This window comes from Mobula hypostoma, chromosome 1 (assembly GCF_963921235.1).
Source record: "Mobula hypostoma chromosome 1, sMobHyp1.1, whole genome shotgun sequence".
Lineage (NCBI taxonomy): Eukaryota > Metazoa > Chordata > Chondrichthyes > Myliobatiformes > Myliobatidae > Mobula > Mobula hypostoma.
The window spans coordinates 139,319,344-139,337,754 of record NC_086097.1 but is presented as its reverse complement, the minus strand read 5'-3'; the positions used below and the strand labels follow the sequence as shown (position 1 = coordinate 139,337,754).

General features: G+C 56.3%; 1 protein-coding gene across 1 annotated transcript in view; it reads right to left on the bottom strand.

Annotated features, from left to right (window-relative positions):
• The window catches only part of LOC134344349 (fibrocystin-L-like), a 231,377-nt gene that overhangs the window by 130,376 nt on the left and 82,590 nt on the right, over positions 1–18,411 (bottom strand). The window contains 4 exon segments of the mRNA XM_063044033.1: positions 14,726–14,855; positions 15,364–15,493; positions 16,761–16,840; positions 18,122–18,278. Of these exon segments, the coding sequence (XP_062900103.1) occupies positions 14,726–14,855; positions 15,364–15,493; positions 16,761–16,840; positions 18,122–18,278 (497 nt within the window).

Genomic DNA, 18,411 nt, shown 5'->3' with positions numbered 1-18,411 from the left:
GACACTCCCTCTGTACTCTCCATCCCACAGTGTGACACTCCCTCAGTACCGACCATCCCGCAGTGTGACACTCCCTCAGTACCGTCTATCCCACAGTGTGACACTCCATCAGTACTGTCCATCCCACAGTGTGACACTCCCTCAGTACCGACCATCCCGCAGTGTGACACTCCATCAGTACCGTCCATCCCGCAGTGTGACACTCCCTCAGTACCGTCCATCCCGCAGTGTGACACTCCCTCAGTACCGTCCATCCCGCAGTGTGACACTCCCTCAGTACGGTCCATCCCGCAGTGTGACACTCACTCAGTACCGTCCATCCCGCAGTGTGACACTCCCTCAGTACTGTCCATCCCGCAGTCTGACACTCCCTCAGTACCGTCCATCCCGCAGTGTGACACTCCCTCTGTACTGTCCATCCCGCTGTGTGACACTCCCTCAGTACTCTCCATCCCGCAGTGTGACACTCCCTCAGTACTGTCCATCCCGCAGTGTGACTCTCCCTCAGTACCGTCCATCCCGCAGTGTGACACTCCCTCAGTACCGTCCATCCCGCAGTGTGACACTCCCTCAGTACCGTCCATCCCGCAGTGTGACACTACCTCAGTACTGTCCATCCCGCAGTGTGACACTCCCTCAGTACCGTCCATCACGCAGTGTGACACTCACTCAGTACTCTCCATCCCGCAGTGTGACACTCCCTCAGTACCGTCCATCCCGCAGTGTGACACTCCCTCAGTACCGTCCATCCCGCAGTGTGACACTCCGTCCGTACTCTCCGTCCCGCAGTGTGACACTCCCTCAGTACTCTCCGTCCCGCAGTGTGACACTCCCTCAGTACCCTCCGTCCCGCAGTGTGACACTCCCTCAGTACCGTCCGTCCCGCAGTGTGACACTCCCTCAGTACCGACCATCCCGCAGTCTGACACTCCCTCAGTACCGTCCATCCCACAGTGTGACACTCCCTCAGTACCGACCATCCCACAGTGTGACACTCCCTCTTTACTGTCCATCCCGCAGTGTGACACTCCCTGAGTACTCTCCATACTATAGTGTGACAATCTCTCAGTACCGACCATCCCGCAGTGTGACACTCCCTCAGTACCGTCTATCCCACAGTGTGACACTCCCTCAGTACCGACCATCCCGCAGTGTGACACTCCATCAATACCGTCCATCCCGCAGTGTGACACTCCCTCAGTACCGTCCATCCCGCAGTGTGACACTCCCTGAGTACCGTCCATCCCGCAGTGTGACACTCCCTCAGTACCGTCCATCCCGCAGTGTGACACTCCCTCAGTACTCTCCATCCCACAGTGTGACACTCCCTCAGTACCGTCCATCCCGCAGTGTGACTCTCCCTCAGTCCCGTCCATCCCGCAGTGTGATACTCCCTCAGTACCGTCCATCCCGCAGTGTGACACTCCCTCAGTACTCTCCATCCCGCGGTTTGACACTCCCTCAGTACTGTCCCATCCCGCAGTGTGACTCTCCCTCAGTACCGTCCATCCCGCAGTGTGACACTCCCTCAGTACTCTCCATACCGCAGTGTGACACTCCATCAGTACCGTCCATCCCGCAGTGTGACACTCACTCAGTACCGTCCATCCCGCAGTGTGACACTCCATCAGTACCGTCCATCCCGCAGTGTGACACTCCCTGAGTACCGACCATCCCGCAGTCTTACACTCCCTCAGTACCGTCCATCCCACAGTGTGACACTGCCTCAGTACCGACCATCCCACAGTCTGACACTCCCTCAGTACCATCCATCCCGCAGTGTGACACTCCCTCTGTACTGTCCATCCCGCAGTGTGACACTCCCTGAGTACTCTCCATCCTATAGTGTGACAATCTCTCAGTACCGACCATCCCACAGTCTGACACTCCCTCAGTACCATCCATCCCACAGTCTGACACTCCCTCAGTACCAACCATCCCACGGTCTGACACTCCCTCAGTACTGTCCATCCCGCAGTGTGACACTCCCTCTGTACTCTCCATCCCACAGTGTGACACTCCCTCAGTACCGACCATCCCGCAGTGTGACACTCCCTCAGTACCGTCTATCCCACAGTGTGACACTCCCTCAGTACAGTCCATCCCACAGTGTGACACTCCCTCAGTACCGACCATCCCGCAGTGTGACACTCCATCAGTACCGTCCATCCCGCAGTGTGACACTCCCTCATTACCGTCCATCCCGCAGTGTGACACTCCCTCAGTACCGTCCATCCCGCAGTGTGACACTCCCTCAGTACCGTCCATCCCGCAGTGTGACACTCCCTCAGTACCGTCCATCCCGCAGTGTGACACTCACTCAGTACCGTCCATCCCGCAGTGTGACACTCCCTCAGTACCGTCCATCCCGCAGTGTGACACTCCCTCAGTACTGTCCATCCCGCAGTGTGACACTCCCTCAGTACTCTCCATCCCGCAGTGTGACACTCCCTCAGTACTGTCCATGCCGCAGTGTGATTCTCCCTCAGTACCGTCCATCCCGCAGTGTGACACTCCCTCAGTACTCTCCATACCGCAGTGTGACACTCCCTCAGTACCGACTATCCCGCAGTGTGACACTCCATCAGTACCGTCCATCCCGCAGTGTGACACTCCCTCAGTACCGTCCATCCCGCAGTGTGACACTCCCTCAGTACCGTCCATCCCGCAGTGTGACACTCCCTCAGTACCGTCCATCCCGCAGTGTGACACTCCCTCAGTACCATCCATCACGCAGTGTGACACTCACTCAGTATCGTCCATCCCGCAGTGTGACACTCCCTCAGTACTGTCCATCCCGCAGTGTGACACTCCCTCAGTACCGTCCATCCCGCAGTGTGACACTCCCTTAGTACTCTCCATCCCGCAGTGTGACTCTCCCTCAGTACCGTCCATCCCGCAGTGTGACACTCCCTCAGTACTCTCCATCCCGCAGTGTGACACTCCCTCAGTACCGTCCATCCCGCAGTGTGACACTCCCTCAGTACTCTCCATACCGCAGTGTGACACTCCCTCAGTACTCTCCAGACCGCAGTGTGACACTCCCTCAATACCGACCATCCCGCAGTGTGACACTCCCTCAGTACCGTCCATCCCCCAGTGTGACACTCCCTCAGTACCGTCCATCTCACAGTGTGACACTCCCTCAATACTGTCCATCCCACAGTGTGACACTCCCTCAGTACTGTCCATCCCACAGTGTGACACTCCCTCAGTACCGTCCATCTCACAGTGTGACACTCCCTCAATACTGTCCGTCCCACAGTGTGACACTCCCTCAGTACCGTCCATCCCGCAGTGTGACTCTCCCTCAGTACCGTCCATCCCGCAGTGTGACACTCACTCAGTATCGTCCATCCCGCAGTGTGACACTCCCTCAGTACTGTCCATCCCGCAGTGTGACACTCCCTCAGTACCGTCCATCCCGCAGTGTGACACTCCCTCAGTACTCTCCATCCCGCAGTGTGACACTCCCTCAGTACTGTCCATCCCGCAGTGTGACACTCCCTCAGTACCGTCCATCCCGCAGTGTGACTCTCTCTCAGTACCGTCCATCCCGCAGTGTGACACTCCCTCAGTACTCTCCATACCGCAGTGTGACACTCCCTCAATACCGACCATCCCGCAGTGTGACACTCCCTGAGAACCGTCCATCCCACAGTGTGACACTCCCTCAGTACCGTCCATCTCACAGTGTGACACTCCCTCAATACTGTCCATCCCACAGTGTGACACTCCCTCAGTACTGTCCATCCCACAGTGTGACACTCCCTCAGTACCGTCCATCTCACAGTGTGACACTCCCTCAATACTGTCCGTCCCACAGTGTGACACTCCCTCAGTACCGTCCATCTCACAGTGTGACAATCCCTCAATACTGTCCATCCCACAGAGTGACACTCCCACAATACCGTCAAACCCACAGTGTGACACTCCCTCAGTACTCTCCATCCCGCAGTGTGACACTTCCTCAGTACCGTCCATCCCGCAGTGTGACACTCCGTCCGTACTCTTCGTCCCGCAGTGTGACACTCCCTCAGTACTCTCCGTCCCGCAGTGTGACACTCCCTCAGTACCCTCCGTCCCGCAGTGTGACACTCCCTCAGTACCGTCCGTCCCGCAGTGTGACACTCCGTCCGTACTCTCCGTCCCGCAGTGTGACACTCCCTCAGTACTCTCCATCCTATAGTGTGACAATCTCTCAGTACCGACCATCCCACAGTCTGACACTCCCTCAGTACCATCCATCCCACAGTCTGACACTCCCTCAGTACCAACCATCCCACAGTCTGACACTCCCTCAGTACTGTCCATCCCGCAGTGTGACACTCCCTCTGTACTCTCCATCCCACAGTGTGACACTCCCTCAGTACCGACCATCCCGCAGTGTGACACTCCCTCAGTACCGTCTATCCCACAGTGTGACACTCCATCAGTACTGTCCATCCCACAGTGTGACACACCCTCAGTACCGACCATCCCGCAGTGTGACACTCCATCAGTACCATGCATCCCGCAGTGTGACACTCCCTCAGTACCGTCCATCCCGCAGTTTGACACTCCCTCAGTACCGTCCATCCCGCAGTGTGACACTCACTCAGTACCGTCCATCCCGCAGTGTGACACTCCCTCAGTACCGTCCATCCCGCAGTGTGACACTCCGTCCGTACTCTCCGTCCCGCAGTGTGACACTCCCTCAGTACTCTCCATCCTATAGTGTGACAATCTCTCAGTACCGACCATCCCACAGTCTGACACTCCCTCAGTACCATCCATCCCACAGTCTGACACTCCCTCAGTACCAACCATCCCACAGTCTGACACTCCCTCAGTACTGTCCATCCCGCAGTGTGACACTCCCTCTGTACTCTCCATCCCACAGTGTGACACTCCCTCAGTACCGACCATCCCGCAGTGTGACACTCCCTCAGTACCGTCTATCCAACAGTGTGACACTCCATCAGTACTGTCCATCCCACAGTGTGACACTCCCTCAGTACCGACCATCCCGCAGTGTGACACTCCATCAGTACCGTCCATCCCGCAGTGTGACACTCCCTCAGTACCGTCCATCCCGCAGTGTGACACTCCCTCAGTACCGTCCATCCCGCAGTGTGACACTCCCTCAGTACCGTCCATCCCGCAGTGTGACACTCACTCAGTACCGTCCATCCCGCAGTGTGACACTCCCTCAGTACTGTCCATCCCGCAGTCTGACACTCCCTCAGTACCGTCCATCCCGCAGTGTGACACTCCCTCTGTACTGTCCATCCCGCTGTGTGACACTCCCTCAGTACTCTCCATCCCGCAGTGTGACACTCCCTCAGTACTGTCCATCCCGCAGTGTGACTCTCCCTCAGTACCGTCCATCCCGCAGTGTGACACTCCCTCAGTACCGTCCATCCCGCAGTGTGACACTCCCTCAGTACCGTCCATCCCGCAGTGTGACACTACCTCAGTACTGTCCATCCCGCAGTGTGACACTCCCTCAGTACCGTCCATCACGCAGTGTGACACTCACTCAGTACTCTCCATCCCGCAGTGTGACACTCCCTCAGTACCGTCCATCCCGCAGTGTGACACTCCCTCAGTACCGTCCATCCCGCAGTGTGACACTCCGTCCGTACTCTTCGTCCCGCAGTGTGACACTACCTCAGTACTCTCAGTCCCGCAGTGTGACACTCCCTCAGTACCCTCCGTCCCGCAGTGTGACACTCCCTCAGTACCGTCCGTCCCGCAGTGTGACACTCCCTCAGTACCGACCATCCCGCAGTCTGACACTCCCTCAGTACCGTCCATCCCACAGTGTGACACTCCCTCAGTACCGACCATCCCACAGTGTGACACTCCCTCTTTACTGTCCATCCCGCAGTGTGACACTCCCTGAGTACTCTCCATCCTATAGTGTGACAATCTCTCAGTACCGACCATCCCGCAGTGTGACACTCCCTCAGTACCGTCTATCCCACAGTGTGACACTCCCTCAGTACCGACCATCCCGCAGTGTGACACTCCATCAGTACCGTCCATCCCGCAGTGTGACACTCCCTCAGTACCGTCCATCCCGCAGTGTGACACTCCCTGAGTACCGTCCATCCCGCAGTGTGACACTCCCTCAGTACCGTCCATCCCGCAGTGTGACACTCCCTCAGTACTCTCCATCCCACAGTGTGACACTCCCTCAGTACCGTCCATCCCGCAGTGTGACTCTCCCTCAGTCCCGTCCATCCCGCAGTGTGATACTCCCTCAGTACCGTCCATCCCGCAGTGTGACACTCCCTCAGTACTCTCCATCCCGCGGTTTGACACTCCCTCAGTACTGTCCCATCCCGCAGTGTGACTCTCCCTCAGTACCGTCCATCCCGCAGTGTGACACTCCCTCAGTACTCTCCATACCGCAGTGTGACACTCCATCAGTACCGTCCATCCCGCAGTGTGACACTCACTCAGTACCGTCCATCCCGCAGTGTGACAATCCATCAGTACCGTCCATCCCGCAGTGTGACACTCCCTGAGTACCGACCATCCCGCAGTCTTACACTCCCTCAGTACCGTCCATCCCACAGTGTGACACTCCCTCAGTACCGACCATCCCACAGTCTGACACTCCCTCAGTACCATCCATCCCGCAGTGTGACACTCCCTCTGTACTGTCCATCCCGCAGTGTGACACTCCCTGAGTACTCTCCATCCTATAGTGTGACAATCTCTCAGTACCGACCATCCCACAGTCTGACACTCCCTCAGTACCATCCATCCCACAGTCTGACACTCCCTCAGTACCAACCATCCCACAGTCTGACACTCCCTCAGTACTGTCCATCCCGCAGTGTGACACTCCCTCTGTACTCTCCATCCCACAGTGTGACACTCCCTCAGTACCGACCATCCCGCAGTGTGACACTCCCTCAGTACCGTCTATCCCACAGTGTGACACTCCATCAGTACTGTCCATCCCACATTGTGACACTCCCTCAGTACCGACCATCCCGCAGTGTGACACTCCATCAGTACCGTCCATCCCGCAGTGTGACACTCCCTCAGTACCGTCCATCCCGCAGTGTGACACTCCCTCAGTACCGTCCATCCCGCAGTGTGACACTCCCTCAGTACCGTCCATCCCGCAGTGTGACACTCCCTCAGTACCGTCCATCCCGCAGTGTGACACTCACTCAGTACCGTCCATCCCGCAGTGTGACACTCCCTCAGTACCGTCCATCCCGCAGTGTGACACTCCCTCAGTACCGTCCATCCCGCAGTGTGACACTCCCTCAGTACTCTCCATCCCGCAGTGTGACACTCCCTCAGTACTGTCCATCCCGCAGTGTGATTCTCCCTCAGTACCGTCCATCCCGCAGTGTGACACTCCCTCAGTACTCTCCATACCGCAGTGTGACACTCCCTCAGTACCGACCATCCCGCAGTGTGACACTCCATCAGTACCGTCCATCCCACAGTGTGACACTCCCTCAGTACCGTCCATCCCGCAGTGTGACACTCCCTCAGTACCGTCCATCCCGCAGTGTGACACTCCCTCAGTACCGTCCATCCCGCAGTGTGACACTCCCTCAGTACCATCCATCACGCAGTGTGACACTCACTCAGTATCGTCCATCCCGCAGTGTGACACTCCCTCAGTACTGTCCATCCCGCAGTGTGACACTCCCTCAGTACCGTCCATCCCGCAGTGTGACACTCCCTCAGTACTCTCCATCCTGCAGTGTGACTCTCCCTCAGTACCGTCCATCCCGCAGTGTGACACTCCCTGAGTACTCTCCATCCCGCAGTGTGACACTCCCTCAGTACCGTCCATCCCACAGTGTGACACTCCCTCAGTACTCTCCATACCGCAGTGTGACACTCCCTCAGTACTCTCCAGACCGCAGTGTGACACTCCCTCAATACCGACCATCCCGCAGTGTGACACTCCCTCAGTACCGTCCATCCCACAGTGTGACACTCCCTCAGTACCGTCCATCTCACAGCGTGACACTCCCTCAATACTGTCCATCCCACAGTGTGACACTCCCTCAGTACTGTCCATCCCACAGTGTGACACTCCCTCAGTACCGTCCATCTCACAGTGTGACACTCCCTCAATACTGTCCGTCCCACAGTGTGACACTCCCTCAGTACCGTCCATCCCGCAGTGTGACTCTCCCTCAGTACCGTCCATCCCGCAGTGTGACACTCACTCAGTATCGTCCATCCCGCAGTGTGACACTCCCTCAGTACTGTCCATCCCGCAGTGTGACACTCCCTCAGTACCGTCCATCCCGCAGTGTGACACTCCCTCAGTACTCTCCATCCCGCAGTGTGACACTCCCTCAGTACTCTCCATCCCGCAGTGTGACACTCCCTCAGTACCGTCCATCCCGCAGTGTGACTCTCTCTCAGTACCGTCCATCCCGCAGTGTGACACTCCCTCAGTACTCTCCATACCGCAGTGTGACACTCCCTCAATACCGACCATCCCGCAGTGTGACACTCCCTGAGTACCGTCCATCCCACAGTGTGACACTCCCTCAGTACCGTCCATCTCACAGTGTGACACTCCCTCAATACTGTCCATCCCACAGTGTGACACTCCCTCAGTACTGTCCATCCCACAGTGTGACACTCCCTCAGTACCGTCCATCTCACAGTGTGACACTCCCTCAATACTGTCCGTCCCACAGTGTGACACTCCCTCAGTACCGTCCATCTCACAGTGTGACACTCCCTCAATACTGTCCATCCCACAGAGTGACACTCCCACAATACCGTCAAACCCACAGTGTGACACTCCCTCAGTACTCTCCATCCCGCAGTGTGACACTTCCTCAGTACCGTCCATCCCGCAGTGTGACACTCCGTCCGTACTCTTCGTCCCGCAGTGTGACACTCCCTCAGTACTCTCCGTCCCGCAGTGTGACACTCCCTCAGTACCGTCCGTCCCGCAGTGTGACACTCCCTCAGTACCGACCATCCCGCAGTCTGACACTCCCTCAGTACCGTCCATCCCACAGTGTGACACTCCCTCAGTACCGACCATCCCACAGTCTGACACTCCCTCAGTACCGTCCATCCCGCAGTCTGACACTCCCTCTGTACTGTCCATCCCGCAGTGTGACACTCCCTGAGTACTCTCCATCCTATAGTGTGACAATCTCTCAGTACCGACCATCCCACAGTCTGACACTCCCTCAGTACCATCCATCCCACTGTCTGACACTCCCTCAGTACCAACCATCCCACAGTCTGACACTCCCTCAGTACTGTCCATCCCGCAGTGTGACACTCCCTCTGTACTCTCCATCCCACAGTGTGACACTCCCTCAGTACCGACCATCCCGCAGTGTGACACTCCCTCAGTACCGTCTATCCCACAGTGTGACACTCCATCAGTACCGTCCATCCCACAGTGTGACACTCCCTCAGTACCGACCATCCCGCAGTGTGACACTCCATCAGTCCCGTCCATCCCGCAGTGTGACACTCCCTCAGTACCGTCCATCCCGCAGTGTGACACTCCCTCAGTACCGTCCATCCCGCAGTGTGACACTCCCTCAGTACCGTCCATCCCGCAGTGTGACACTCACTCAGTACCGTCCATCCCGCAGTGTGACACTCCCTCAGTACCGTCCATCCCGCAGTGTGACACTCCCTCAGTACCGTCCATCCCGCAGTGTGACACTCCCTCAGTACTCTCCATCCCGCAGTGTGACACTCCCTCAGTACCGTCCATCCCGCAGTGTGACTCTCCCTCAGTACCGTCCATCCCGCAGTGTGATACTCCCTCAGTACCGTCCATCCCGCAGTGTGACACTCCCTCAGTACTCTCCATCCCGCAGTGTGACACTCCCTCAGTACTGTCCCATCCCGCAGTGTGACTCTCCCTCAGTACCGTCCATCCCGCAGTGTGACACTCCCTCAGTACTCTCCATACCGCAGTGTGACACTCCATCAGTACCGTCCATCCCACAGTGTGACACTCACTCAGTACCGTCCATCCCGCAGTGTGACACTCCCTCAGTACCGTCCATCCCGCAGGGTGACACTCCCTCAGTACCGACCATCCCGCAGTCTGACACTCCCTCAGTACCGTCCATCCCACAGTGTGACACTCCCTCAGTACCGACCATCCCACAGTCTGACACTCCCTCAGTACCGTCCATCCCGCAGTGTGACACTCCCTCTGTACTGTCCATCCCGCAGTGTGACACTCCCTGAGTACTCTCCATCCTATAGTGTGACAATCTCTCAGTACCGACCATCCCACAGTCTGACACTCCCTCAGTACCATCCATCCCACAGTCTGACACTCCCTCAGTACCAACCATCCCACAGTCTGACACTCCCTCAGTACTGTCCATCCCGCAGTGTGACACTCCCTCTGTACTCTCCATCCCACAGTGTGACACTCCCTCAGTACCGACCATCCCGCAGTGTGACACTCCCTCAGTACCGTCTATCCCACAGTGTGACACTCCATCAGTACTGTCCATCCCGCAGTGTGACACTCCCTCAGTACCGACCATCCCGCAGTGTGACACTCCATCAGTACCGTCCATCCCGCAGTGTGACACTCCCTCAGTACCGTCCATCCCGCATTGTGACACTCCCTCAGTACCGTCCATCCCGCAGTGTGACACTCCCTCAGTACCGTCCATCCCGCAGTGTGACACTCCCTCAGTACCGTCCATCCCGCAGTGTGACACTCCCTCAGTACTGTCCATCCCGCAGTGTGACACTCCCTCAGTACCGTCCATCCCGCAGTGTGACACTCCCTCAGTACTCTCCATCCCACAGTGTGACACTCCCTCAGTACCGTCCATCCCGCAGTGTGACTCTCCCTCAGTACCGTCCATCCCGCAGTGTGACACTCCCTCAGTACCGTCCATCCCGCAGTGTGACACTCCCTCAGAACTCTCCATCCCGCAGTGTGACACTCCCTCAGTACTGTCCATCCCGCAGTGTGACTCTCCCTCAGTACCGTCCATCCCGCAGTGTGACACTCCCTCAGTACTCTCCATACCGCAGTGTGACACTCCCTCAGTACCGACCATCCCGCAGTCTGACACTCCCTCAGTACCGTCCATCCCGCAGTGTGACACTCCCTCAGTACCATCCATCACGCAGTGTGACACTCACTCAGTATCGTCCATCCCGCAGTGTGACACTCCCTCAGTACTGTTCATCCCGCAGTGTGACACTCCCTCAGTACCGTCCATCCCGCAGTGTGACACTCCCTCAGTACTCTCCATCCCGCAGTGTGACACTTCCTCAGTACCGTCCATCCCGCAGTGTGACACTCCGTCCGTACTCTTCGTCCCGCAGTGTGACACTCCCTCAGTACTCTCCGTCCCGCAGTGTGACACTCCCTCAGTACCGTCCGTCCCGCAGTGTGACACTCCCTCAGTACCGACCATCCCGCAGTCTGACACTCCCTCAGTACCGTCCATCCCACAGTGTGACACTCCCTCAGTACCGACCATCCCACAGTCTGACACTCCCTCAGTACCGTCCATCCCGCAGTCTGACACTCCCTCTGTACTGTCCATCCCGCAGTGTGACACTCCCTGAGTACTCTCCATCCTATAGTGTGACAATCTCTCAGTACCGACCATCCCACAGTCTGACACTCCCTCAGTACCATCCATCCCACTGTCTGACACTCCCTCAGTACCAACCATCCCACAGTCTGACACTCCCTCAGTACTGTCCATCCCGCAGTGTGACACTCCCTCTGTACTCTCCATCCCACAGTGTGACACTCCCTCAGTACCGACCATCCCGCAGTGTGACACTCCCTCAGTACCGTCTATCCCACAGTGTGACACTCCATCAGTACCGTCCATCCCACAGTGTGACACTCCCTCAGTACCGACCATCCCGCAGTGTGACACTCCATCAGTCCCGTCCATCCCGCAGTGTGACACTCCCTCAGTACCGTCCATCCCGCAGTGTGACACTCCCTCAGTACCGTCCATCCCGCAGTGTGACACTCCCTCAGTACCGTCCATCCCGCAGTGTGACACTCACTCAGTACCGTCCATCCCGCAGTGTGACACTCCCTCAGTACCGTCCATCCCGCAGTGTGACACTCCCTCAGTACCGTCCATCCCGCAGTGTGACACTCCCTCAGTACTCTCCATCCCGCAGTGTGACACTCCCTCAGTACCGTCCATCCCGCAGTGTGACTCTCCCTCAGTACCGTCCATCCCGCAGTGTGATACTCCCTCAGTACCGTCCATCCCGCAGTGTGACACTCCCTCAGTACTCTCCATCCCGCAGTGTGACACTCCCTCAGTACTGTCCCATCCCGCAGTGTGACTCTCCCTCAGTACCGTCCATCCCGCAGTGTGACACTCCCTCAGTACTCTCCATACCGCAGTGTGACACTCCATCAGTACCGTCCATCCCACAGTGTGACACTCACTCAGTACCGTCCATCCCGCAGTGTGACACTCCCTCAGTACCGTCCATCCCGCAGGGTGACACTCCCTCAGTACCGACCATCCCGCAGTCTGACACTCCCTCAGTACCGTCCATCCCACAGTGTGACACTCCCTCAGTACCGACCATCCCACAGTCTGACACTCCCTCAGTACCGTCCATCCCGCAGTGTGACACTCCCTCTGTACTGTCCATCCCGCAGTGTGACACTCCCTGAGTACTCTCCATCCTATAGTGTGACAATCTCTCAGTACCGACCATCCCACAGTCTGACACTCCCTCAGTACCATCCATCCCACAGTCTGACACTCCCTCAGTACCAACCATCCCACAGTCTGACACTCCCTCAGTACTGTCCATCCCGCAGTGTGACACTCCCTCTGTACTCTCCATCCCACAGTGTGACACTCCCTCAGTACCGACCATCCCGCAGTGTGACACTCCCTCAGTACCGTCTATCCCACAGTGTGACACTCCATCAGTACTGTCCATCCCGCAGTGTGACACTCCCTCAGTACCGACCATCCCGCAGTGTGACACTCCATCAGTACCGTCCATCCCGCAGTGTGACACTCCCTCAGTACCGTCCATCCCGCATTGTGACACTCCCTCAGTACCGTCCATCCCGCAGTGTGACACTCCCTCAGTACCGTCCATCCCGCAGTGTGACACTCCCTCAGTACCGTCCATCCCGCAGTGTGACACTCCCTCAGTACTGTCCATCCCGCAGTGTGACACTCCCTCAGTACCGTCCATCCCGCAGTGTGACACTCCCTCAGTACTCTCCATCCCACAGTGTGACACTCCCTCAGTACCGTCCATCCCGCAGTGTGACTCTCCCTCAGTACCGTCCATCCCGCAGTGTGACACTCCCTCAGTACCGTCCATCCCGCAGTGTGACACTCCCTCAGAACTCTCCATCCCGCAGTGTGACACTCCCTCAGTACTGTCCATCCCGCAGTGTGACTCTCCCTCAGTACCGTCCATCCCGCAGTGTGACACTCCCTCAGTACTCTCCATACCGCAGTGTGACACTCCCTCAGTACCGACCATCCCGCAGTGTGACACTCCATCAGTACCGTCCATCCCGCAGTGTGACACTCCCTCAGTACCATCCATCACGCAGTGTGACACTCACTCAGTATCGTCCATCCCGCAGTGTGACACTCCCTCAGTACTGTTCATCCCGCAGTGTGACACTCCCTCAGTACCGTCCATCCCGCAGTGTGACACTCCCTCAGTACTCTCCATCCCGCAGTGTGACTCTCCCTCAGTACCGTCCATCCCGCAGTGTGACACTCCCTCAGTACTCTCCATCCCGCAGTGTGACACTCCCTCAGTACTCTCCATCCCGCAGTGTGACACTCCCTCAGTACCGTCCATCCCGCAGTGTGACACTCCCTCAGTACTCTCCATACCGCAGTGTGACACTCCCTCAGTACTCTCCATACCGCAGTGTGACACTCCCTCAATACCGACCATCCCGCAGTGTGACACTCCCTCAGTACCGTCCATCCCACAGTGTGACACTCCCTCAGTACCGTCCATCCCACAGTGTGACACTCCCTCAATACTGTCCATCCCACAGTGTGACACTCCCTCAGTACCGTCCATCCCACAGTGTGACACTCCCTCAGTACCGTCCATACCGCAGTGTGACACTCCCTCAATACCGACCATCCCGCAGTGTGACACTCCCTCAATACCGACCATCCCGCAGTGTGACACTCCCTGAGTACCGTCCATCCCACAGTGTGACACTCCCTCAGTACCGTCCATCTCACAGTGTGACACTCCCTCAATACTGTCCATCCCACAGTGTGACACTCCCTCAGTACTGTCCATCCCACAGTGTGACACTCCCTCAGTACCGTCCATCTCACAGTGTGACACTCCCTCAATACTGTCCGTCCCACAGTGTGACACTCCCTCAGTACCGTCCATCTCACAGTGTGACACTCCCTCAATACTGTCCATCCCACAGCGTGACACTCCCACAATACCGTCAAACCCACAGTGTGACACTCCCTCAGTACTGTCCGTCCCACAGTGTGACACTCCCTCAGTACTGTCCATCCATAGTGTTCTGCTCTCTTAATTTTGGTCCTCCCTGAGTTTGATGCTCCCTCCGTACCACCCGTCCTACAGTGCAACAGATTCCCTCATTTCAGCCTATGAGGTCCCAGTGGTGGGCTGAGGTCCAGCTCTGGACCTTGGTGACCCTGACGAGGTTTCACATGTCCTGCCCAGCCTTAGCTACCCAAGTACAACAACACCATGGACTTACCTGTTACCAGTTGTTGCAATGACAATCTGGTCCCCTGCCTGCCAGCTCACAGGTTTCTGGCGCGTTATTGTTGAAGTGCCTGCCTCTGCTGTCTCAGCCAGGTGAGTCCACGTTACAGGGACTGGCTGACCTGAACGAGGAGAATGGGAAACACAGCAGTCAGAAGAGCAAATCTAAAATCTACGGGTGTGTACAGACATTCCCTCAAACGATTGGGATAGATGCCATCTAAAGGACGAACTTACATTCATTATACCTACATATTTCTGTGGGAATGAACTGTTCTGAATTTCTGAGGATGTCCTTTACCTGCACTGCATTTCTCTGAAACTGTAATATTCTATTTTGCATTCTGTTTTCTTTTTACTATCTTAATGTAATTACGTTTGGCATGATCTGTTTGGATGGCACCAAAGCAAAAGCTGCTCACTGTATCTCAGCGCAATATACCAATTCCAGACAAATTTCGCAGTGTCCCTCTTGGTCACCTCTCTGAGAGGTCTTCACTCTTGGTTTGAATATCGTTCTGTAAAGGGCCCTGTGATGTTTAATTGGGGTTAGGGTTCTGCTGGGGTGCGGGGTGTTCACTGGAGTGTATTGTGGAAGCTGCTGTGTGCACTCATCTCCTGCAGGCTTACCGTGGAGCTCCAGTGTGCCCTCTCGAACAGCCAGCGTCTTGGATCCGTACAGGGGCAGTTCCCTGGAACGCAGGTGGCCGTGAAGGGTGATGGTGGCTTTGTGTTGGAAAGGAGTGGAACTTGTTCCCACCTAGCCCAGGAAAAAAGGGGGAAATAGTTTAATTGATGAGCACACCCCCACCCATCGATCAGTATCTCAGGCAGGGATACTGGGGACAACTCTCCTGTGGCTGGACTCCCAAATGTGTGTCCCGAAGCGGGGACCAGTAGAATCCCCTTGATTTGTCCAGGAGCTTTTACTTTCCATCTCTTGGAGTGTAGGACCTGAGAGCGTGGGCCTGTGTCTAGAACCTTCCGGCAGATCGGAATGTGACGGTGTGATAAAGTGACTGCGGAGACATTCGGACTGAGCCACAGCTGAGGGGACGTTCATTCCGTCTCCACACAGCAATCCGTGGTGACCAGAGCCACCCCCACTTGGGCTGACTGCATGTTCCCACTGGTCTGGCACCCGTGGTCAGCAGATGGCCAGACAGAGTGAGAGCCTCTTTGTACTGTGATTGCCCGTGACTCAAGCCACTTCAGCAGAGAAACTGGGAGCCACAACGGTGGTGGTGGTGGTGATGGTGTGTGAGGTGGAGCTTCCAGGTTCCTGCAATGGACCACTCACACCGAGATAAGTCCTTTCATCCGGACAGGGGGAGCACCCAGAATTTCCCTCCTTGGTGACGGGGAATCCTCAGGTTGTTCCACCTTGGTGGCTGCAAGTCTTGACCAAGTAGATTCAGGGCTAATGTCCGTGCATTGCTGCAGATGAGGGACTCAGGAAATGAAGCCCAGCAGTCGTCATGGTCACTGAGTTGGTGAAGGGCGGAATGGCCTCCCTTGGCGTTCACCTGCTCCAGCTCAAGGCTCCTCGAGAGTGCTGGGCTGGTGCATCCAGCTGGGTGCATTCCTGCTGTGCCGTCACACGACAGAAGAGTTCCCAACCTTTAACTGTTACTCCCTCCACACGCACTGCCTGTCCTGCTGGGTGTTTCCAACATTTTCTGTTTTCAATTTATCTGCAAGTTTTAATTGATTTACATCCTATTGGTTGGGAATACGTCCATCTCTGTGATGGACAACCCAATTAGCCAGCAGTGAATCAGAGGACCTGCAGTCAGGAGGAGGTCACAGCCACTAGGCCAGGAGGAGCACCTACACCAGTCGCAGATCTCTCTTCACATTGCGCACATGCTTTACCCTGTATCACTGAGCCATGGATCTGAGTTCTCCCAATCCCCCCAGTATCCTGACACCTTCCTCCCCCAGTACCCTGAAACCATGCTGCCCCCGGTACCCTGACACCATTCTCCTCCAATACTCTGACACCATCCTCCCCCAACCTCCATTACCTGGAGTAGCCCGCCGTCCGTGATCAGAATGTTCTCGGCCTGGAATTCAATGTCGACCTCATCGAAGATGAGAGAACCACCTGCAAACAGGTTAAGGGCAGTGATCTCAGTGATCTCTAACCTCCTCCACAGCCCCACCCTCCTGCCCGCACACTGCCTCTTTGGGTAAATACACAGGAGAGGGGGTGGTGGTGGCAGCAGATGGAGACACACACCAACATGGAGCAGAAGGCCAAGTCCACCTGTCCTGGTGTGGTCTTGTACAGTGTGCTTTTCTGAGGACACACACACACACACACACACATCCACTGCCGTGGGTCGGCACAACAGTGCACCCCCTGTGGGCCAGCATGGCACTGCCCCAATGCTGTTGGCTGGTAGTGGCTGGCACCGCTACAGCTAAACAAAGATAGGAAAGTATCTGGAAATTGTGAGACACACACACACACACAGGTGCTGGGGGAACTCCGCAGGCCAGTCAGCATCCATGGAGGAAAACCAGCAGTCGATGCTCTGGGCTGAGACTGGAAAGGAAGAGTGGTTGAAGTAGAGGGCTATGGGTAACCCTAGGTAATATCTAAGGTAAGGACATGTTCGGCACAGCTTTGTGGGCCGAAGGGCCTGTATTGTGCTGTAGGTTTTCTATGTTCTATGAATTTAGAACATAAAGGTGTGGAGGAATGGGGGAAGGGGAATGAAAGGGAATGATGTGGGAAGCTCGAAGGTGACAGGTGGATGAGCCAGAGGATTGAAGAAGGAATCTGATAAGAGAGAACAGAAGACCTTGGAATAAGGGGAAGGAGGTGGGGAACTAAAGGGAAGTGACAGGCAAGTCATGAGGATGGAGAGGGGAAGAGAAGGGGTGAGAGGGCTCCTGGAATGACAGAAAACAAAAGGGTGTGTGTGTGTGTGTGGAAAACAGAGGGGAGTGGTTACTGGAAGCAGACAAATCAATGTTCATGCTATCAGGTTGAAATCAGCGAGACAGAATATGAAGTGTTGCTCCTCTGGCCTGTCTCTGGGCTCACCATGGCCGTGGATAAACGTGTTAGTGTGGGAATGGGAAGTGGTCTCCTGGAGATCCTGCCTTTTGCAGTGGGTAGAGTGAAGGGGCTTGGCAAAGCAGTCCCCCAGTGCTCCAGCATTCTGTGTGTGTCGCTCCACTGTGGAAATACACGTGATTCAAGGGTCTGCGCCTGTTTTAGGAGCTCCTGCCAAATGGTACACGGGAGTCTGGGCAGCTTCAAATGACTCCTGTAGGCCCCTGAGTTGCCAGCACTGTGACTGCTGTGTCCCCATTCCCTCGAGCCCAACTCCACTTCACTCTGCGTCGGCAGCAGGAGGGCTCTGAGTGCGGTCACCTTGAATAAGCAGCATCTTTAGCACGGGCGTGCTTTGGTCCAACAGGATGGTTTGGCCCTTGGTGATGACCACCAGGGAGCCCTTCTCAGGGGGTGGCTGACCTCCCCACGTGTACCGTGATGACCACACATCGACATAGTAGTAATCTGCAAAGTCCTGCCAAAAATAACGAACAGAAGGTGAGGAAAGGAAAAAGGCCATTCAGCCCATTCAGCTTGTTCTGCCATTTCTACCTCAATAGCATTTCCCGTGACTCCCGTTAAGATATCAACCAGAATCAGGTTTATTA